This window comes from Mustela nivalis (assembly GCF_964662115.1).
Source record: "Mustela nivalis genome assembly, chromosome: 3".
Taxonomy (NCBI): Eukaryota; Metazoa; Chordata; class Mammalia; order Carnivora; family Mustelidae; genus Mustela; species Mustela nivalis.
Genome location: NC_139022.1, coordinates 116541772 through 116564057, shown reverse-complemented (window position 1 = coordinate 116564057; position 22286 = coordinate 116541772). Strand labels below are relative to the sequence as shown.

Genomic DNA, 22286 nt, shown 5'->3' with positions numbered 1-22286 from the left:
TGAAACCACTATTGTCAGGACTTTTTAGTTACGAGTCAATACTCTTTTTCCTTAAGGCCAACTGAAGGTGGGTTTCTATCATGACCAGGAGTACTGTCTTTTTTTTTTTTTTAAGATTTTATTCATTTATTTGACAGAGACAGTGGTGAGAGAGGGAACACAAGCGGGGTAGTGGGAGAGGGAGAAGCAGGCTCCCCACTGAGCAGGGATTTCCCCAATGTGGGGCTTGGTCCCAGGACCCTGGGACCACGACCTGAGCCCAAGGCAGATGCCTAACGACTGAGCCACCCAGGTGTCCCAGGAGTACTGTCTCATACAACTTCCAGCTTCTCTACCAACCCAGCGACCCTAAAAGGATCATCAACCCCCAAAGCTGAGTTGGGTGTCCTTCTGTGCTCTCAGATGTCCTGTGCCCCCTCTAGCATTGCCCTTACTATATGTTATGATCCGTTCAATTCCCTGTCTCTTCTATTAGACTAGAAACTCTTTGACAACAGTAACTGGGTCTTATCATAGTGGGTTTCTGGTGCCCGGCAAAGGATGGTGATTGCTTTAACAACTGCTTAGTGATTGAGTCAATTAATGAATAAGTTAAAAGTGGGTATGGGCTGGTAAGAACTTAATAAAATTTGCTGAGCCTCCATCGGTTATCAAAGGACCCAGGTTCGAAGGAGAGTAAGTGCAAGGACCTAGAAGAGAAGGTCTATGAGTAGAGTTGATTGTTTCACTAATAGCCTTCAGGAGGCCATTTGCCTCCCTGCATCTGTGTGCTTTTGCAATGTGGCTTTTAACTCAGTCCACTGAGATGGGGAACCTGACCTGGCCTCAAGACTTGCTCTCATCAGAGGATGCAGTGATGTGACCCTGTGCAACTTCCAAGGCTAGAACTTAGGCCTCACAGCTTTCACTCCTGCCACCGTAACAGGAAGCCTGGGCTAGACCAAGTGAAGATGAGAGACCATGTGGAGAAAGGCCAGCAGCCAAGCCAGCTCCTGGCATGTGAAGGAGACTATCTTAGACCATCCAGCCCTGCATAAACAACCTCAGAAGAGACCAGCAGGAGAACAGCCAAGATGAGCCCATCTAATCCACAGAATTGTGAGGAACATTAAACATTTTAAATCACCATGTGTGGGAATGGTTTATTAGGTTTGAACTCCCAGAATCACCAAGTATAGTAACCATACCTGTTGGGGCCTCCTGGTGTCTATTGAGGAGCCCCATGCTCAGCTATGTGGTCTGGGTGGAGATGACCTCCACCCTCCTGGCTTCTGCTAGAATAGGTGTGAAGGAGTTGCTAAATGGGAAGGTTTTGAGCCCAGAGCTGTTGGTAGCCTTCTTTGTCACCTCTTGGGGAGCACCTGCCAGAGAATGGAGCCATAGAGAAGAAAGCAAAAGAGAGAATGAGTCTTGGTCTGACTGTTCCTGAAGCCTGATCCATCCCTGGACTTTAAAACTACAGAAAACATGGAGCTCCTGGGTGGCTCAGTCACTTAAACAACTGCCTTTGGCTCAAGTCATGATCCCAGAGTCCTGGGACCGAGCCGCGAATCGGGCTCCCTGTTCAGTGGAGACCCTGTTTCTCCCTCTGCCTGCCCCTCTGCCTACTTGTGCTCTCTCTCTCTATCTCTCCATCAGATAAATAAATAAAATCTTTTAAAAATTACAGAAAACAATAAAGTCATCATTTTGCTTAAGCCCATTTGAGTTGGGGTATCTGTTACTTGCACCTGAATGAAAATATTGAGAGTCAGAAAGTCTGATAGCAGCTGAGCAGCATGTGGCAGAGGGTTGTTCGGGTAAGACAGAGGTCCCTAGACAGTGTGGGAAGAGGAATTTATATTTCCTCAGCCCCTACTGTATGCCAGAACCCTGGAATGAGACACAATTTCATACCCTAGAAGATCTCATTCCAATTGCAATAAAATGTTAGAAGGAAAATGCCAGTGTAGCCGGAGCATATAATAGGAGGTCTGAGCCAGGCATGGGGGGAAGGGGGAGGCAGGGCAGGGAAGGTCTCTCTGAGGAAGTGACAGGGAAGCTGAGACTTGAAGGATGAAAGGGAATTAGCCCATGGGTAAGCAGGGAGAGGTGGAGAGAGGATGTTCCAGGTAGAGGGAAAAGCATGTGCCAAGGTCCCAAGGCAAGATGGTGCTTCTCACCTTGAAAGAGGGAGAGAATGTCACCAAACAAGGAAAGAGACTGGCAGGACCCAGGTCCCTCAGGGTATATTAAGATTTTCAGCTAAGGGACGCCTGGGTGGCTCAGTTGGTTAAGCAGCTGCCTTCGGCTCAGGTCATGATCCCAGCGTCCTGGGATCGAGTCCCACATCGGGCTCCTTGCTCCGCAGGGAGCCTGCTTCTCCCTCTGACTCTGCCTTCCACTCTGTCTGCCTGTGCTCACTTTCGCTCGCGCTCTCTCTCTGACAAATAAATAAAATCTTAAAAAAAAAAAAAAAAAGATTTTCAGCTAAAAAAAAAAAAGGAAACAATTTCCAGCCAGTTTAAGTTCATCTACCCAGACATCCCTGAGCCACCAGGGCATCCCCAAATGTTTGTTATTTAAAGCCATTAAGTTTGGGGGTAATTTGTTATGTGGCAGTAGGTAACTAATACAGGTCTTTATTCTAAAAGCAACTGGAGGGGGGTGCCTGGGTGGCTCAGTGGGTTAAAGCCTCTGCCTTTGGCTCAGGTCATGATCTCCGGATCCTGGGATCGAGCCCCGCATCGGGCTCTCTGCTCAGCGGAGAGCCCGCTTCCTCCTCTCTCTCTGCCTATTTCTCTGTCTACTTGTGATTTCTCTGTCAAATAAATAAAATCTTTAAAAAAAATAAAAAAATAAATAAAAGCGACTGGAGGGGCACCTGGGTGGCTCAGTCGGCCAAGCATCTGCCTTTGGCCCAGGTCATGATCCTGGGGTCCTGGGATCTCAGCCCCACAAGCTAGGGCTCCCAGCTCAACCGGGATCGTGCTTCTCCCTCTCCCTCTGCCTGCCACTCCCCCCTGCTTGTGTTCTCCTCTGTCTCTCTGTCGCTCACTCAAAAGAATGAATAAAATCCTTAAAAATTAAAAAAATAAATAACAACAGGAAGCTGTTGAAAGGTTTTAAAGAAACAGGACAACGACATGATGAATTCGCTGACAGGTAAACAGGTGACTACTATGGCCTGGAAGCCAACAGAGCATAGTGGAGACACAAAGGAGGGAGGAGTCATTTCTACTGGGGGGAATTTATTAGGGGCCTTTTATTTATAAAGAGTCAAAAAAAGAAAAGAAATTAGCTTAAGAAAAAATATTTGGACCAAATTAATGAAATGTTCAAAGTGGTAATTTCTGCCTTTGGACATGGCTAAATCAAGGCATGCTCTATCTCTCGGTCCTCTTGTTTCCTGTGTTGGCCTCATTCATAAGGAGGCTCTCTCAAGCTGCACTAGGTTTCCATATTCATGCTTCAGTAACCTCTGAGAGTGTTAGTTTCCCATTAGTTCCAATAAAAGACCCAGACTGGCTCTCATTAGCCCTGTGTGGGTCACATGCTCATCCCTGACCCAATAATAATAGCCTGGGGGATGGAATATTCTCATCAGCCAAGTCCAGGGACACATGCCCACCACAGGAACCAGGGAGAAGTCGGCTCCACCCAAATCCCAGTGGACTGGGAGTAGGGGAAGGCCAGGACCTCAAAGAAAATAGAGAGCTGTTTTCAGAGAGAGGAAAAGTGTTCAGATGTCTAGTTCAAGGTGGTCCGGAAGGTTCTCAGAGAAGAGGGAACACTTAAGAGGAGTCCAGAAAGCTGAATGGCAGTCGTCTGGTGCAATGGTTGGAGGGAATGGAAGAGGGGAGGCAGGATCAAGGAAGGACACTCGCAGCAGTAAGGACAGCAGGTATAGGCTCCAACACAGTATCAGGAGGGCTCACCCGGAGCTCAGGACAGTGGTTACCCAGAACACCTATCTCTGCAGAGAGGGGAGGGGGGACAGCGGAGACCATTCTCTGAAGGGCCCCCAGTGCCAGAGGAGGTGGGGATACCAGCGGGAGGGAGAGAAAAAGTAGCTAAAGCTGAGGAGAGAGTTGGTTAAATCTGTGTTTTATTTTTATTTTTTTAAATTGAAAGAGAGAGACAGAGGTAGCAAGAGAAAGAAAAAGTGGGGAGGAGAGAGAGAAGCAGGCTCTCTGCAGATCAGGGAGCCTGATGCGGGGCTCCATCCCAGGACCCTGGGATCATGACCTGAGCCAAAGGCAGACACTTCAGCCCCTGAATCTATGTTTTAAAGAAGTCATTTTGGTCGGGCCCCTGGCTGGCTCAGTCAGGGGAACGTACAAATCTTGATCTGGAGGAATGGTGAGTTTGAGTCCCACACTGAGGGTAGAGTTTACTTAAAAATAATAATAATAATAAAGAAGTCATCTGGGCACTGAAGAGAAGATTGATGATACAGAGACTATGAGGCCCTTCAGTCCCCCTTCTTTCTAGCAGACCTTCCCGACCTCCATTCCAGTTAGGGGTGGCAATGTATCACAGTCTCACAGAGATAAAAATCTCAGAGATATCTCAGAGATAAAATCCAAAGCTGCTGGATAGAAATTCTACTCTTTGTGGCTTCTCTCTTCCTCCTGCCTGAGCACAAATGTGATGGTAGGAGCTGAAGCCATCATTTTGTAAGCATTAGGAGAAAATGTAGAGAACTAAAGGGACCTCAACCCTGATTTCAAACCCACCTTCACCCATTCCCAGACTCAGGAGACCTGGGACTAATGAAGGATGAATTAGCCTGTTTCATTAAAGCCCTTGGCATTTTAGGTTTTCTGGTTTTGGTGCCCAGACAAAATCCTATATGACCCAGGTAGGAGTGAGGCAAGGTAGAGAAGTGTGAGGGCCTCTCTGAGGCTTCTTTCCTGATTCTGACTACCCGCCCTGGATCCCTTCCTGCCCAGTACTGCCACCTCACAGCTGCCCTGACCCCTATCTCCTCCAAAAATATATGCATGCCAAGCCCCAGGAGGTGTGAGGCTTGTAGGCCCAAGCCTCAAGAGAGCTGAGTCTTGCTAGACTGACAACCTATTCCTCTGAAAACTTCCCCAAGACATGGGTCCACGGTGTCTGGGACCAGTGAACGAGAGGGCCAGAGTGCAGCTAAGACTCTGGGAAAAACCAGGACTATCCCAAAGAGAGCCTCGGATTACTCCTAGCCCATCCGCTATATCTGGCTTCATCCTCTCCCAGGCTGCCCACCTCCTCCCCAGGCTCCCTGCCTCCATCACGAAGCCCTGGCAGCCCACAGGAGTCACAGTCCCTGTGAGGAGTCACAGTCCCTCCTTCTTGGTCACAAAAGTGTGTTACTCATGTATTTGGGTAGGTCCTACCTAGACCCATAGCTACTATTATTAATATTGGCTGCTTGTTCCTGAGCATGGGCTATGTGCCAGGCATTGGCCCTGGACTCAATACATCATTATGCTAAGTCCTCACAGAAAACCTATTATTCCCATTTTACAGAAAATGAAACTGAGGCTTAACGGTAAGTGACTTGTCGAAGGTCCCAAGTGTTCTGGATTCAAACCTTTATCTGTTTGGCTCTAACACCCAACCTTTCACCACTCACTCACTCTCTGTGTCACCTCCATGTTGACAAGCCAAGCCAGACCTCCCTGGAGTCTGTGAGAGAAGCCAGGGTGAAAAGGGGTTAGAAAAAATGAAGAAGTAATAACAATTGTCAAGTCTGAGTAGCAAGTATATGATTTTACCTTGTGCTTTTTATATATATATTTTAAAACTTTCTCAAAAGAAAAATAATTTTCAAGGAAAGAAGACAAGAAAGCACAGGACTGGCTCAGAGGCCAGGGCTTGGACCAGGCCTGGGCTGGAATGGGGCCTGGGCAGGGGCTCAGGGCAGCCCTTCTGCACAAGAGCCCCAGTGTTCCCTGGGCCCGGCTGCTATCCAAGAGCAACATGGTCGGCACCAGGCAATGTCTGCCCCCTCCCCCAAACTCTGCTCTCAGGCAGGTGGGGGGCAGGGCCTGGCCTCGGGAGTCCCTCCTGGCCCAGCCTTGCACTTCAGGAGCCCAGAATCTGCAAACCTCTGCCTAGGGCCTGGTACTTCATAGGGGCCCTATCAGTACCAGCCAAATGGACAGGGAGAGCCGTGCCCAGCCCCAGCCACCTCCCACACTCACCTACAGGTGAGTCTTTACCTTCCTGGGCTGAAGTTAAGGATGGGAACAGAAAGCAAGCTGATGCAGTCGCATCAAAAATCCCAACTTTCGGGGCGCCTGGGTGGCTCAGTGGGTTAAAGCCTCTGCCTTCAGCTCAGGTCATGATCTCAGGGTCCTGGGATTGAGTCCCTGCATTGGGCTCTCTGCTCAGCAGGGGGCCTGCTCCCCACCCTCCACCCTGCCCCGTCTTTGCCTGCCTCTCTACCTACTTGTGATTTCTCTGTCAAATAAATAAAATCTTGGGGCACCTGGGTGGCTCAGTGGGTTAAGCCTCTGCCTTCAGCTCAGGTCATGATCTCAGGGTCCTGGGATCAAGCCCCATAGCGGGCTCTCTGCTCAGCAGGAAGCATGCTTCCCTCTCTCTCTCTCTCTGCCTGCCTCTTTGCCTGCTTGTGATCTGTTTCTGTCAAATAAATAAATAAAATCTTTAAAAAAAAAAAAATCTTATAAAAAAAATTTAAAAAATAAAAGCCCAACTCTGCGGAGAGTCATCCTGAGCTTTCCCTCTTTGTCCCAGGAGATCCGGATTCAAGGCTCAATGCTGTTGTTCAATTGCTATGTGACTTTATTTGTTTACTCTTTTTAAATTGTCTTTTTCTCTCTTTCTTTCTTTCTTTCTTTTTTTAAGATTTTATTTATTTATTTGACAGCGAGAGAGAGAACACAAGGAAGGGGAATGGGAGAGGGAAAAGCAGGCTTTCCACTGAGCAGGGAGCCTGATGCAGGACTCAATCCCAAGAGCCTGGGATCAGGGCCTGAACCCAAGGCAGAGGCTTAACGACTGAGCCACCCAGGCGCCCCTTATTTTTTGTACTTTTTAAAAAATCAAGCTCTATGTCCAATGTGGGGCTTGAACTCATGACCCTGAGATCAAGAGTTACATGTTCTACCAACTAAGCCAGCCAATCGCCCTGCTACATGACCTTAGACAAGTCATTCCATCCGCCTGAGCTTCTGTTTCCTTATCTGCAAAATGGAGCTAAGGATTCTAACCCCATTTGGTTTGTGGGCAGGATCAAAGGATATAATGCATATATAACCTTCTGTCCTCCATGGAGAAAGAAGCAGGAAGTGAAGTGATGTCTTAGCTAACTTAGCATGTCACTTGGCAGACAGTGGGAGCTCAGCCAAGGCAAGAACTTCCTCCCCACTTCCTGTTCCGCTGAAACCTAGTCCCAGCTCTTAACTCATTCACTTCCTCCAACAGCCCTGGGGAAAAGAAAGCAGGAGTGTGTCCATTTCCTGAATAGAGAAACTGAGGCAGAGGCAGAGGCAGACCAAAGGCAAGATCTTAGGATGGCAGGCTCCTGAGCTTCTAGGCGTGTGTGTGTGTGTGTGTGTGTGTGTGTGTGTGTGAGAAAGAGAGAGAGAGAGAGAGACTGTATTTGAAATTTTTGAAGGGAAGACTGCAAATGTAACTGGTGGAAGATTGTTACCGAGAGAGTGAGGCCATGATGGGGAGACAGGCTTGGATGCCTCTCCCAGACTCCTTCAGCATGTCTTCCTGTGTGCTCTGTTTACTTAACCATCTCTCCCCACTACAGTGTCAGCAGCTCCTTGAAGGGGAGGGGCCGGGTCGGAGGCCTGCTTCCCCCAACCCCCTGCCCTGCCCTGCCCCGCGGTTTGGAACAGCATACCATGTCATGAACCTTTAACTGACACCTGGCAACTGAATGTGTTTATGAATGAATGACGTGAAAGAGCATCAGATGCCACAGAGGGTCAGTGTGAGTGGTCACCGAACGTGGGCTGGGAGGCGGACAAGGGTCGTGCAGACCTTGGGGGGTGGGAGGTATAGGATGCCAGTCTGAGGGACATGCGCATCTCAGGAAGCAGGGAGCTTGCCCAGCCTGGGCTATGAAAACCTCTCCTTTGCCTTAGGCTCAGGTAAGCCTGAGAAGTGCCTGGAAGTTGAATGAAAGCTGTGTGGGGTCCAGCTCATGCTGGCAGCTCACCCCACCCCCCAACAACCACATTCACTAAGGGGAGCCAGCAGAGGACCAGAGATGGGGAACTGGATCTCTCCAGGAGTCCGGGAGGTCCGGTGAGGCCCCTCTGGGCAGCAGGCTTCCATTTGCTGGGCTCCTGCAGTGCCAGGAGTGTCAACCTTTCCAGGTGTTCCAGCAAGGAAGGACCCTGAACCAGAGGAATCAGAACAAGCTGGTTTTAAAAGATAGCCAATTACTTTCTGATTTGTCTTTGGGAAGAGACGATTATTTTGTTTGAAAAGGAAAAAAAAAATCACTTTACTGGGCTTTTTAGTTATGCAAAGGAAAAGCCTCAGTCCTTCAGGCAGTCCGGGAGGAGAGAGCTCGAGATTCCTCCGCATAACAATGGGAAAGGAAGCTGCTTGCCTTAGGGCAGAGTGTCCACCCGCAGGAGCGCCACGGGGAGATGAGTCTAAGACCCCCACTAAGGCGTTCCCTTTCTCCTCAAAAAGTCTCCCGAGGAATGGAGGGCTTAGATTTCAGGTGAGGTTCAGGCAGAGGTCAAAGTTCAGCTGCCCTCCTAGTTCGGCCACAGTTTAGTTGCTCAAGGGGAAAGATGCTTGCAAGTGAGGCGGACCTGAGCAAGGTCTGGCATAACTATTTGGGGGTACCTGCTGTGTGTCAGGCACTTGGGATACAATGTTGAAGTCTGTAGGCAGTTCCTGCCTTCTATTTACACAACTGTTTAGTTACAGTTCTGGAATGTTCCATGAAAATGAAGAAATAACGGGTCCTAGTCATAGTTAACATTACAAAGCAAGTGTCATACACCAATGAGGCAGCGTTCTACAAGCTTACACATGTTTACTCTGCAAAAACTTCATGAGGAAAATACTAGCATTATACTTACCTTACTGATGAGAAAATGAAAACACAGAAAACTAGGTTAGAAAACTAACCTGCCAAGGTTACTCCAAGTGTGATGCGTTGAGATTTGAGTCCTGAAATCTGTGCTCTGAGTCACTTCACTTCCTGCTTCTTTCTCCATGCTCACAGGACAGAAGGTATTTAAGAGGAGCCTGGCAGGTCCAGAGGGCTTCTCTGAGGAAGTGAGCTGACATCTAAGAATGAAATGGAACCAACCAGACATGGAGGGGAACCTTCATTCCAGGAAGAGGGAACCATATGTACAAAAGCGCAGAGGTAGAGTGGGAGCAAGGAAAGAAATGAAGGATTTGTATGGAGATATGGACAGGGGCCAGGTTATGCCAAAAATCATTATGGGAAGCTAATGGAAAGTTTTAAAGGGGTAGTAGATACATTCAGATTTGTATTTCTTTCCCTTTTATTTTTTAATTAATTAATTAATTTAGATTATATATATATATTTAAAGATTTTATTTATTTATTTGACAGAGGGAGATCACAAGTAGGCAGAGAGGCAGGCAGAGGGAGAGAGAGGGAAGCAGGCTCCCTGCTGAGCAGAGAGCCTGATGTGGGACTCAATCCCAGGACCCTGAGATCATGACCTGAGCCGAAGGCAGTGGCTCAACCCACTGAGCCACCCAGGCACCCTAGATTATATTTTTAAGGGGCACCTGGGTGGCTCAGTTGGTTAAGTGCCTGACTTGGCTCAGGTCATATTCTCAGGGTTCCTGGATCCAGCCACCCTTGGGCTCCCTGCGCAGCAGGGAGTCTGCTTGCTACTCTCTCTCTGTCCCTCCCCGCTCAAATAAATAAAATCTCTTTTTAAAAAAGATTTTTTTAAAGGAGATTTTATTTACTTATTTAACACAGAGAGAGAGATCACAAGTAGGCGGAGAGGCAGGCTGAGAGAAAGGGGGAAGCAGCCTCCCCGCTGAGCAGAGAGCCCCTTGCAGGGCTCCATCCCAGGACCCTCAGACCATGACCTGAGCCGAAGGCAGAGGCTTAAACCACTTAGCCACCCAAACGCCCGTTAAAAAAAAAATTTTAAGTAATCTCTACACCCAACGTGGGGTTCAAACTCACAACCCCAAAATGGAGTCGCATGCTCCACCGACTGAGCCAGCTAGGCGCTCGCCATATTTTGTATTTCAAATATCACCCCAAAGGTTGTGCAGAGAATGAATGGGGATGTTTGGTGGCAGAGGGGATCTCCTAGCCACTGTATGGTGCTTGCACAGGTTGGGCTAAGGTCTGTTGAGGTTCGCCCATCAGAACTGCTGGGTGTTGTTCCTTAAAAAGGGTGAAGAGCAGAGGACAAGTCACTAGAACTTGGAAGCCTGGTCTGGGAGCGGCAAAAGAGGCGGAGTCTGATGGGGTGTGTAGCAGGCTGGGGCGGGGCCCGGGATTGGGCTGGCCCAGTGGGCCACTCGGCTCCGGCTCCGTTGGGTTTCGGGACTGGTCTCCAAGTGGGCGGGATGCTGTGCTACACTCGGCGTCCTGGTTGTCTAGATAGAGCTGGCTCAGGAAGGGCCGGGCTGAAGGTGGGCGGGGCGCTGGGTTTTACCTCCGCCCAGCCGCTGTCAGGATAGAGCTGGTCCAGGAGGGGCGGGGCGCGAGGTGGGCGGGGCGCTGGGCCTCCCGCGGCCACGCCGCTGTCGCGGATGCATTCCTGGCTCTCTGGCCGGGGGCGGAGGAGCGCCCCGGCTGAGTCTGCAGTCCCCGCTGGGTGCGGGTGTCGGGACTGGCCGGAGCTGGGAGCGGGGCGGCGGAGGACCCAGGTGAGCCGGGACCTTGTTCCTGGAGCGGGACCGCGGAGGCTCGAGGTGAGCTGGGACCCCTTGCGGGCCCAGGGTGCGCTCCCCACCGCCAGAGGGCGAGCGGCAGCGGGGCTCAGGGAGCTGCCCCCTCCCAGCACTGGAGACCTGGGCGTCCTCTAGGAAGGGGGGGTGGAGGAGACGGTAAATCAGTAACCCGCAGCGCACACAGGGCCTTTTGTCCCGCTCCGTCCAAAGAGCACCCTGGCCATGGAGCTGGTTACTCATTGCCCACCCGAGCGGGGGCGGGCCGGCTGTCTCTGCAGCACCTCTTCAGGACCTGCCGACTCGCACCTCCCGCCAGGGTGACCGGGTAGGGGTGGAGGAAGGAGAGCGCCTGGTCCCTCTGCTGGACCGTCTGCGCGCCCCGAGTAGAGATGAGGAAGCTGAGGATCGGAGAGGTGCAGTCATTTGCTCCAGGTTCTCCCAGCGCTTGAATGCGGGAGGCTGGAAGAGAATCCAGGACTGTCTGATGCCAGAGTTAGGCCGTTCAGCCCCCGAGCAAGGCGGTGGGTCGGTCTGTCTGTAGCTGGGTGTGATCCGACAATGAACCGTCCTGAGGTTACAAGGTCAGGCCAGCCTAGGAATGGGAATAAAATCCCTAGGCTTCCTGGCCCCTCTCCCAGCTGGAGTTTTGGACCCAGAGGGCTGCTCTGCAGGTTGGGGGGATTCTATGGAGGAAGGCCATGGAAACTGGGGGTGGGTGCAAGGACAGTGGCATCTGGTTAAGGTGGAGAAGAGAAATGGGGGGGGGGGGCGCCTGGGTGGCTCAGTGGGTTAAGCCACTGCCTTCAGCTCAGGTCATGATCTCAGGGTCCTGGGATCGAGTCCCACATCGGGCTTTCTGCTCGGCAGAGAGCCTGCTTCCTCCTCTCTCTCTCTCTCTCTCTGCCTGCCTCTCTGCCTACTTGTGATCTTTCTCTGTCAAATAAAGAAAGAAAGAAAGAATTTATTTATTTATTTGGCAGAGAGAGGAGGGAAGCAGGATCCCCACTGAGCAGAGACCCCGATGTGGGGCTCCATCCCAGGACCCTGAGATCATGACCTGAGCCGAAGGCAGAGGCTTCAACCCACTGAGCCACCCAGGCGCCCCAAATAAATAAATTCTTTAAAAAAAAAGAGAGAGGGGCGCCTGGGTGGCTCAGTGGGTTAAGCCGCTGCCTTCGGCTCAGGTCATGATCTCAGAGTCCTGGGATCGAGTCCCGCATCGGGCTCTCTGCTCGGCGGAGAGCCTGCTTCCCTCTCTCTCTCTCTCTGCCTGCCTCTCCATCTACTTGTGATTTCTCTCTGTCAAATAAATAAATAAAATCTTTAAAAAAAAAAAAAAAAAAAAAAAAAGAGAGAGAGAGAGAGAAATGGGGACACAGAGATATGGATATGCAAGAGAGAAGACATGCCCAGTTTTGAAAGCCAATGGCTTTAGTGCTGAAGAGGCTGAAGGAGCAGACTGTGCAACCAAGGATACTGACAAGGACAAGGGCAAGGAGGGAGGCCCAGAATGCTGGATAAACTGTGGATTGGATCCTGCTGGATATGGGCAGCCATTAAGGGCTTGAGAACTGGGGGATATAGGGTGGTGACATGGCAGATACTTGTAATTTCTAAAGCCCTGCTGGAGAGTGGAGGCCGGAGTGTCAAGGGAGATATTTGCAAAGGCCCAAGCTGGAGATGACCAGGGCCTGAGTTGGGTCCAAGCAAAGGAGGTGAGATGGACAGGAGAAGGATTGAGGAGGCAGATGGGACTGGAAGTGGGCGAGGAGGGGGGGATGGTGAAGGCGGATGGGAAGAAATGATGCCCAAGCTGCAGGAGCAACCCAGGGAAGGAGCAGTTGGAAGGAGGAGATGATAGCTTTGGCCAGGACAAGCTGAGTGCCCCCTGCCTTGGAGCCAGAGATGGAAGGGGGGCAGTGGCTGAAGAGAGTGCAGTGAGCTTCCTGGGCAAGGTAGATTCAGAGACATCAGTGCCTCCTGACTTACGGAGCCCCAGGTAATAGCCAGTAGTCCCCTGGGACTGCATTGGTCACCTCTTCCCTGCCCCAGCTGGGGCTGTTTTGAGAGCCCAGCCTGGGTCCTTGTCCATCTCACCTCCTTTGCTTAGACCCAACTCAGATGGAGACATCCTTGGTGGCATATGGATAGGGTGGGTGTGTACCTCATATCTGACAGGAACTGCACCAGAATGGGAGGTAATTGGCCAAGGGCAGACCCAGAGTGACTGTCACGAAGGGGTGGGGGGAGGAAGGAAGAACATGCCAACATTCTGTGTTTTCAGCCCCTACATAATGGTCTCTTTTATCCTCCTCCAATCAGTCCTCCGAGGACAGCACCCCGAGAGGGACAGGGACTTGTAAGTTGGTGAGAGGGACAGGGACTTGTAAGTTGGTAAGAGTCAGAATTCGAACTTGGCTTTGTTGGACACAGAGCCCGTATTGCCTCAAAGGGAGCTGTGAGGACACAAAAAGCAGATGTATTCCCAGCATGCCATTCTGGTTCAGAATGAGGAAGAACTTTTGATCGCCATGGAATGTGCTGCTGTGTTAGGAGTGAGTGCTCTGCCACTGAAGGTATTCAAAGCTGGCCATGAAAATGTCAGCAGTGCTAGAAGTGTGGGTCAGATCAGATAACATCCAGATGCTAAAGTTTGGCCTTGTATTAGATTTCTTTTCTTTTTTTCCGGTTCTTCAGCAATAAATTCATTTATTCAGCAAAAAATAAATTATGTGTGCTGAGAGCGAGCAGAAGATATGTCTCCATTCTCTGCTTTCCTCCGAGGAAAGAATCCCCAAACTGCCCTTTCTGTGAACTTGTGCCAGGGTCTCAGCAGGACCGGAGGAGAGCAGGAAGCCTGGCCCTGCCCCCCTGCACAACCTACTGTGAAGAAGCTTTGGGCTCTGGCCACAGCAGAGCCGCTTCCAGTGTCTGCCCGATCTCTGCCGCACTGCTGTGTGGGGGTGAGGGTGGGGGGACAAGTCTTCTGACCACTTCCGGTCTCAGTTTCTTCATCTGCGGAACAGGGGAATAGCACCCCCAAATATGCCTGCATAGTAGGAGTTCTTCTCCCTCCTTTGCAGGAAGGCAGTTGGTGTTAAGCCCAGCCTGGGTCCTTGTGAGCGGCAGGAAGGATATGTGGCTGCTGTTGGCCCTCTTGGGGGTCCTGGTGGAGGTGCCTGGGGCTCCCACTTTGTCCCTTGAAGCCTCTGAGGAAATGCAGCTAGGTATGGCCTTTAAGGTGGGAGAAGGGAGCAGGGGTGGGCACCTGGAGGGGGGCTATAGCTGAGCAAAGCTGGGAAGGACCTGGCCCAGTCCCTGAGGAGGTGACAGCAGGGCAGGACCCAACCATTAAGTCTCAGTGTCTGGCTCCCAGCAAGCATCCACCTATCTCTATGTCCACAAGAGAGGAATGGCCTTGCAGGGTGAGGGTCCTGAGCTGGGCTGCAGAGCTGGTGGTGAGCCCCTCGCCGTGTGTGTGTGTGTGTGTGTGTGTGTGTGTGTGTGTGTGCGCGCGCGCGCGTGCGCGCACATGCATGTGTGTGTGTTCCGTGCACTGAGTGTGTGGTTTGGGAGTCCCAGCAGCATGTGTGGTGTATGCACTGTGGGTGTGCTGTGCCGCTGTGTGTGTGCTGGTGAGGTGTGGCACATGTAGCATGGGGGGGTGTGTGGCAATGGCATGTCCAGTCCAGCATGTGTGGTATGCACCATGTGTGTGATGTTTACCAGAGGCATGGCAGTGGCCTTATGTAGTGTCGGTAGCATGTGATGACAGGTGTCTATGTTGAGGAGCAGTGGGGTTCCAGCATGTGTCAAGGGATGCTGTGTCCCGCCTGTGCAGCATGTTCCCCATACACAGAGGGTTCCCTCAGCGGGGGCTCTGGGGGGCTCGCTGACCTCTGCCCTTGGCCCACAGAGCCCTGCTTGGTCCCTGGCCCCGAGCAGCAAGGGCAGGAGCTGACCGTGGCCCTCGGGCAGCCTGTGCGGCTGTGCTGTGGGCGGGCCGAGCGTGGTGGCCACTGGTACAAGGAGGGCAGTCGCCTACCACCTGCTGGCCGGGTACGAGGCTGGAGGGGCCGCTTGGAGATCGCCAGTTTCCTACCGGAGGATGCTGGCTGCTACCTCTGCCTGGCACGAGGCTCCATGCTTGTCCTGCACAATGTTACCTTGGCTGTGGATGGTAAGGGGGTCTAGCAGGGGCTAAAGGGTGCCTGGGGAGAGAGACTGTCCCCACCCTAGACCTCAGATGGCTCTCTTTGTCCCTGACATAGACTCCTTGACCTCCAGCAATGGCAATGAGGACCCTAAGGCTCATGGGGGCCCCTTGAATGGGCACATTTACCCGCAGCAAGGTCAGTACGAGCCCTCAGGGACTCATTTCCCTGCCTCCCAGCTGGTCACTAAGAAGAAGGGACCTGTGTGGAAACAGGTGATCATCCTGGGGGCAGTAAGTTTGCCTTCTCCCTCCCTCCCAGCACCCTACTGGACACACCCTCAACGCATGGAGAAGAAACTGCATGCAGTGCCTGCTGGGAACACTGTGAAGTTCCGCTGTCCGGCGGCAGGCAACCCCATACCCACCATCCGCTGGCTTAAAGACGGACAGGATTTCCATGGGGAGCATCGCATTGGAGGCATTCGGGTGAGTCTCCAGGTTCCGAGACCATCTGCTCCACCATTTTCACTCTCCCATTGATCTGCTCCGGCCTAGAAGTCATTCCTTCTCCAGTAAGGAAGGCAGCTGCGGGCCCTAAGGAGCGGACTGGGACAGCTTCGATTCAAGTCCCCACTCCGCCACCCTCCTGCATGTGACTTAATCTCTCAGCCTCAGCTTTCCTTGTAAAGTGGGAAGGCTCACTAACTGGCAGGTAGGGCGTTTCAGCAACTAATTCTCATAAGACCCTATGGGGTCGGCTCCAGGTTGCAGTGAGCAAGCTGGGACTCTGAGAGGGCAAACACTGGCTCCAGGTGGTACAACCAAGAAGAAGCCATGCTAAAACTCAGAGGCACAAACCAAAGGTTCAGATCCCTCTTGGCTTTGGCCTGGCCTCCCCAGGGCCTGGAGAACTGGAGAAGACCACTGTGGGCAGGATCTAGCCTTTTTGCGCCCTGGACCCCTGGGTGGGCACCTGTGAACGGCCGCTCACAGACGCTTCCTTCCCCCTTCACGCCCTGGACCCCTGGGTGGATACCGGTGAATGGCCACTCAGAGACGCTTCCCTGCCCCCAGCTGCGCCACCAGCACTGGAGCCTGGTGATGGAAAGCGTGGTGCCCTCGGACCGCGGCACATACACTTGCCTCGTGGAGAACCCAATGGGCAGCATCCGCTATAGCTATCTGCTGGATGTGCTGGGTGAGCGGACGGGCAGGCAAGGTGGTCTGGGGGTGGGAGCCCCGACACTGCCCTTGGCTAGCGCACAGTCTGGCCAGCAACAAGGGCTCAAGCTGCCCTAGGTCAGAGGGAAGTTCAGGGGTGTGGGGGGTGGTCATATTTGCCTGGAAGAACGGGAGTCAGCTGAGCAGAAAAGGTGGGAAAGACTTCTAGGCAGAAGGCCCAGGCTGAATAAAGGTTCTAGGTGTAAGGAAAACAAAGCATTTGCGAAGAGGTGTATGCCTGGGGTGTGGCATTTAAGTGGGGAGCCATGTGTGGGGAGGGTTTTGAATACTAGACTATGAATTGGTCCTTGACCACCAAAGGCAATAGGGAGCCATGGAAGGTCGCAGCAGTGTAAGCAGGGGGCAGACAAGGTCTGAGTTGCATATCAGGAAGTTCCCTCCCTTAAGCTGAGAGCAGGTGACCAGGGTGCTTCTGTGGATGCCACTGGTCAGGGTTGACCGCCTGGCCTGGCCCCCAGAGCGGTCCCCGCACCGGCCCATCCTGCAGGCGGGGCTCCCTGCCAACACCACAGCTGTGGCAGGCAGCGACGTGGAGCTGCTGTGCAAGGTGTACAGTGACGCCCAGCCCCACATCCAGTGGCTGAAGCACATCGTCGTCAACGGCAGCAGTTTTGGCGCCGATGGCTTCCCCTACGTGCAAGTCCTGAAGGTCTGGCGCCCGCCAGCCCCTGAACCCTCCTGCTCTCCCATGGGGCGTGGGGTACGGGCTTGGCCCCCCGCTTCATTCCTGGCCACAATATGGCCCCTGGCCCTGTTTTGACCCCTGAGTATGTCCGCCTCCCCGTCCCCAGACAGCAGACATCAATAGCTCAGAGGTGGAAGTCCTATATCTTCGGAATGTGTCGGCTGAGGATGCGGGAGAATACACCTGCCTGGCGGGCAACTCCATCGGCCTCTCCTACCAGTCAGCCTGGCTCACGGTGCTGCCAGGTGAGCACTCGAGGGGGCCGGGCGGGGCTGCAGGAATCCCGCTCTGCCCCAGCAGCAGACTGTGTCCCTCGGCCTGTGGGGCTCGGGACATGGCATGAGGGTTTGTGTGTTCGATTCTGCGTGTCGCAGTGCTTCTGTGTGTGTCCCTGTGGGACTGCCGTGTGATCCCCTGGGTTAGGGGTGCGCAGGACAGGGTGTAACTGCAGCTTTCGTGGTGAGTGTCTCGGTGGGTGTTGGGAGCTGAGAGGTCTGAGTTAGAGGATGTGGAGCTGGCCATCCAACCACTGACTGCTCAGTTTTCTGTCTATGTGTGTGTCTGTGGGCAGAGGAGGACCTCACATGGACAGCAGCAGCCCCTGAGGCCAGGTACACGGACATCATTCTCTACGTGTCAGGCTCTCTGGCTTTGGTTGTCCTCCTGCTGCTGGCCGGGCTGTATCGAGGGCAGGTACTCCTGAGCCGGCACCCCAGGCAGCCCGCCACTGTGCAGAAGCTGTCCCGCTTCCCTCTAGCCCGGCAGGTACCATGCTGTTCCCTACCCCCTACCGTGTCCCCCATAGCGAAGCTCTCGGCCTGCCCACCCGCCTCCCCAGCTCAGCTCCATCAGGCTGACCGGGTCACCCACCTTCCAGTTCTCCCTGGAGTCGGGCTCTTCAGCCAAGTCCAGCTCCTCCTTGGTGCGGGGTGTCCGACTCTCCTCCAGTGGCCCTCCCTTGCTTGCTGGCCTTGTGAGTCTAGACCTACCTCTCGACCCACTGTGGGAGTTCCCCCGGGACAGGTATGTGGCACAGAGGGAGGATGGGCATTCAGGCTCCAGGCAGAAAGGACGTTCTGTGGCTGAGGCCTCGGCCGTCTCATCTCCAGGCTGGTGCTCGGGAAGCCACTGGGTGAGGGCTGCTTCGGGCAGGTGGTGCGTGCAGAGGCCTTCGGCATGGATCCTGCCCAGCCTGACCAAGCCAGCACGGTAGCCGTCAAGATGCTCAAGGGTGAGTGGTGGCCCCGAGGGACGTGCTGTGGCCTTGGGACCAACAGAAGAGGCTCATGGTGCTACCAGTTGAGCACTGGTGGCCAGAAGGGCTGCAGTATCCCACCCTTGGGCCTGGGGCCCAACTCTGCTACCAACCTTGGCAAGCCGCTTCTGAACTTATTTGCTCACATGTTACCTGGGGGTAAACAGTAGTTCCTACCTCCCGGCCTGAGGTTCCTGGAGAGTGCCTGGTATATAAAACCTTACCCACTGGGAGGATGATGACTACAAGGATTTGGGGTAATTAGGGGGTCAGATGCCCCCACATCAGCCCTAGCCCCACATCAGCTGTGGCCTCAAATAACCTTGGCAGTCTCACAGGCTTCACCTCATTCCTCCCGAGTACCCCCAAACCACACCTTTAGCCTCCCCCACCCTGGCCTTTCCCATATCCATCCTCTTGGTGTCCACCACTCCGGGAGAACAGCCCAAGTGCCAGCCCCAAAGTCCACAGGAGATACCTGTGGACCTACCATTAGGGCCTCTCACTGCTACCCCCACCTCCTCTACAAGAGCAGCCCAAACCGCTGTTCTGCTCCCCCATCCCCTCTGCACAGCTGGGGCCACCTGGTACTTTCTGGGAGGCAGGGATTGAGAAATGTGCATTGTGAGGTCTGGCAGGGAGGGTATGTCATTGGCCCAGGGCCACAGGTCAGCGCCTGCTCCTCAGCCTTCTCAAGAGAATCTGAAGCAGCTTCTTCCCAGCCTCCCCTAGCTGCACCCCACTGGCGGCTCCCTGAATTCCCAGGCCAGATGGTCTCTAGGCCCCAGTCTGACCTCAGGGCGCCAGCCTGCCTCCTGCCCCCAAGAGCTCTCACCACATTCAGGAACTAACGCCAATCCTCCAGATAGAGCTTCTTCCTGTTCAGAATTCTGTTTCCTGGTCCCACTCACAGACAGGCCCACCTTTTGTAGATCCTTGATCTTGGTGCTTCCCTGTAAATTCCGTGAGCAGTGGGTGGGGCATGATCCATTGTCCCATTGAAGACAAGATGCTCCTGAGGTTCAGAGAAGTTAGGAGACTTTTTCAAGACCACACCGCCTAGCAGGGATTCAGGTCCAGAAATCCAGGCCCTGTCCCAGCTCTGCCATGTCTGTCACCCTGGCTGTCCCCCATCCCCCGCAGACAATGCCTCCGACAAGGACTTGGCAGACCTGGTCTCCGAGATGGAGATGATGAAGCTGATCGGTCGGCACAAGAACATTATCAATCTATTGGGCGTCTGTACTCGGGAAGGTGCGTTGGAATGGGGCTAAGGGCAAGGATGGGGGGTGTGGAGCTACAGCCTCCGCAGCCTCCCTGTCCCCCCACCGACAGGGCCCCTGTATGTGATTGTGGAGTGTGCCGCCAAGGGAAACCTGCGGGAGTTCCTGCGGGCCCGGCGGCCCCCAGGCCCTGATCTCAGCCCTGACGGTCCGAGGAGCAGTAAGGGGCCGCTCTCCTTCCCCGCCCTGGTTTCCTGCGCCTACCAGGTGGCCCGAGGCATGCAGTATCTAGAGTCGAGGAAGGTATGGGCGGTGGGCAGCACTCTGGACCATTCTGACTGCTCCATCTGTACACTTTCCTACCCCCCGACACTGAATGTCCTCATCTTCTTCCTCTCGCCCCTGTTTCATTGCCCTGTCTAAATGTTCCCAAACCCTTCTTTACCCCCCATACTTACACATTTGACACTGCTTGTCCCCATTCCTTCCTCTCACAGGCCCTAACTCATGGGGCAAGGGAAGAGGCCATGTGAGAGGGAGAGGGTGGACCCTGAAGGCAGCTTTAGTCTCCCCCTCTGAATATTGACCTCTTCGTCTATGAAACAAGTAGATAGTGCCTCCCCTAGGGTTACTGGGAAGTACAGTGTGCCCAGCGTCCAGCCATGCGTCCTAATAAACCTAAGTCCCCTGCTCTACCCCCAGTGCATCCATCGGGACCTGGCTGCCCGGAACGTACTGGTGACAGAGGACAATGTGATGAAGATTGCTGACTTCGGGCTGGCCCGTGGCGTCCACCATATTGACTACTACAAGAAAACCAGCAATGTGAGGGAGGCAGGGCAGAGTTGGAAAGGGCGGGTGGAGGATACCAGGACCTGTGGGACTCGGTGTCAATGCCCCTACCTATCCCATCCAGGGCCGCCTGCCTGTCAAGTGGATGGCACCGGAGGCCTTGTTTGATCGAGTCTATACACACCAGACTGATGTGTAAGTCCTGGAGGTCGGGGCTCTGGAGCATCTCCCGGCAGCTACTACCCTACCCCATAAAAAGGGCAAAGCAATTGCCCGAGGTCACACAACCCTAGGACCTGAGTGCTGCCAGACTCCATGGTGGATCATGCCTGCGAGGTCCTCCATACCAGCCCTAGGACTAGGGAGCAAAGTTGTGCCCTGCTGAGCCCTGGTTCTGCCTCTAGGTGGTCGTTTGGGATCCTGCTGTGGGAGATCTTCACCCTCGGGGGCTCCCCGTACCCTGGCATCCCTGTGGAGGAGCTGTTCTCACTGCTGCGGGAAGGGCATCGGATGGATCGGCCCCCAAACTGCCCCCCAGAGCTGTGAGGCCTCACCCTCCTCTCCCCCACTCTACAGTCCTTATCCTCTGCCTTGACCTTGGCCATAGGGCCCAGCCTCCTAATTCACTGTCACCATCCCCTCCTCAGCTGCAAGGGAAGGTCCTAGCCGAGTGTCCATGCCCTTTCCCTGAGTGGCCCTACCGACCCCCTCATTAAAGCCTGCCCCTAACTCAGACCTTCCACCCCCTCCACCCCCTCGGCCAGGTATGGGCTGATGCGGGAGTGCTGGCACGCAGCACCTTCCCAGAGGCCGACTTTCAAGCAGTTGGTGGAGGCACTGGACAAGGTCCTGCTGGCTGTCTCCGAGGAGGTACTGCTCCCCTCTTGTCCCGTGAGCCCTCTCTGACCACTCCCCTCAGGCCCTCATCCCAGCTGAGCACTGAGACTGACCAGCCTATTCCCTGTAGTACCTAGACCTCCGTCTGACCTTTGGACCCTACTCCCCAGCCGGTGGGGATGCCAGCAGCACCTGCTCCTCCAGCGACTCTGTCTTCTGCCACGACCCCCTACCCCTGGGGCCCAGTGCCTTTTCCTTCCCAGGGGGGCAGACATGAGTGGGCCCCAAGGCTGTGTAGTCAGACAGGCTGGCAGTCTCCAGTCCCGGCTTAGCTGCAGCCTGCCAGTGCTTGACCTTGGCCCCAGGCCCCTGCAGGCTACTGTCCAGATCTCTAGTTCTGCTTTGGGGAGGTCCGTTCTTATTCCTGGGGTTCCTAGTTGAGGCTTCCTGCTCTGGCCTCAGATTCCCATACCAGGCTTCAACCCCAGTCTTAAGGCCCTGCCCTTGCCTTATGGCCCCTGTCTTCTAATGGCCTGAGTGTTGGGGTTCCGCCTGGCCTCCTGGGCCTTAGCACTCAGTCCTTGATCCAGGGGTTTGGCTGGACCTAGCTGTAGAACTGTCCTAAATCTCCTTGCTTCCTTGCACCAAGAGAGGTCTTGGGCCTCTGAACCCCATTTCCCCCAGTCTCCCCTGCCTCCCCTTGCTGCTTGTCCCAGCATCTTGGTGGAAAGAATGCTGGTCCCTGTGCTCCTCGCTGAGCAGCTGGAAGCCTGCCAAAAACACAGAAGCAAATGGCCTTTTATAAATTATTTTTGAAATAAACCTCTGTGTTCCTGGTGTCTTCCCTGCAGCGGATGGAGGGGAAACAGGGTGGAGGGATTCCCCAAGCTGGGAGTTTTGTCTGATACAAATGGAGGGCTCTGTGCCAGGCCTTGGGTTCACATCCACCTACAGCTACGTTAGGGCGCCCCCAGGAACCTGTGTGCTCCTCTGTGTTGGTCTGTCTTACCCGCACTATCTCATGTATGCGATGGTCTGAATGAGCATACACACGGCACTCTCCACCGGGTGAAACTCTTGTACCCTCTGCACATGTGTGTGCATGTGCCTGCCCTGAGACTGTCCCTAAGGGAGCTGGCAGCACCCCTCCCCCATCTGCTCAGCATTAACCAAGCTGACTGTTAACACAGCGTGAAAGCCTGAAACCTAGCTTCGAGGCTGCTGCCC

General features: G+C 53.8%; 1 protein-coding gene across 4 annotated transcripts; it reads left to right on the top strand.

The window, feature by feature from the left end:
* The first annotated feature begins 10670 nt into the window (after positions 1–10670).
* On the top strand, positions 10671–21881 carry FGFR4 (fibroblast growth factor receptor 4). Of its 4 annotated transcripts, none has more exons than XM_082724866.1 (18): positions 10671–10890; positions 13953–14096; positions 14786–15049; positions 15141–15221; positions 15345–15511; positions 16100–16223; positions 16726–16916; positions 17059–17197; positions 17524–17717; positions 17830–17975; positions 18062–18183; positions 19351–19461; positions 19543–19733; positions 20133–20255; positions 20347–20417; positions 20627–20764; positions 20987–21092; positions 21190–21881. In XM_082724866.1, exons 2-18 carry the CDS (start codon positions 14006–14008, stop codon positions 21334–21336), a joined length of 2406 nt encoding a protein of 801 aa, XP_082580992.1. In that variant the 5' UTR covers positions 10671–10890; positions 13953–14005; the 3' UTR covers positions 21337–21881. The 4 variants fall into 4 exon arrangements, with proteins under 4 accessions (XP_082580992.1, XP_082580995.1, XP_082580993.1 ...); XM_082724867.1 differs by having other exon boundaries at positions 10682–10845; XM_082724869.1 differs by lacking the exons at positions 14786–15049; positions 15141–15221 and having other exon boundaries at positions 10676–10845.
* Positions 21882–22286: the final 405 nt, after the last annotated feature.

What these genes read in the sequence shown, in the direction of transcription:
- FGFR4 (XM_082724866.1), top strand. Translation starts at nt 14,006, where the DNA reads ATGTGGCTGCTGTTGGCCCTCTTGGGGGTCCTGGTGGAGGTGCCTGGG. An exon ending in ATCGCATTGGAGGCATTCGG is followed by an intron (nt 15,512 to 16,099) that starts GTGAGTCTCCAG and finishes CCCTGCCCCCAG; the next exon opens with CTGCGCCACCAGCACTGGAG. An exon ending in CTGGCTCACGGTGCTGCCAG is followed by an intron (nt 17,198 to 17,523) that starts GTGAGCACTCGA and finishes GTCTGTGGGCAG; the next exon opens with AGGAGGACCTCACATGGACA.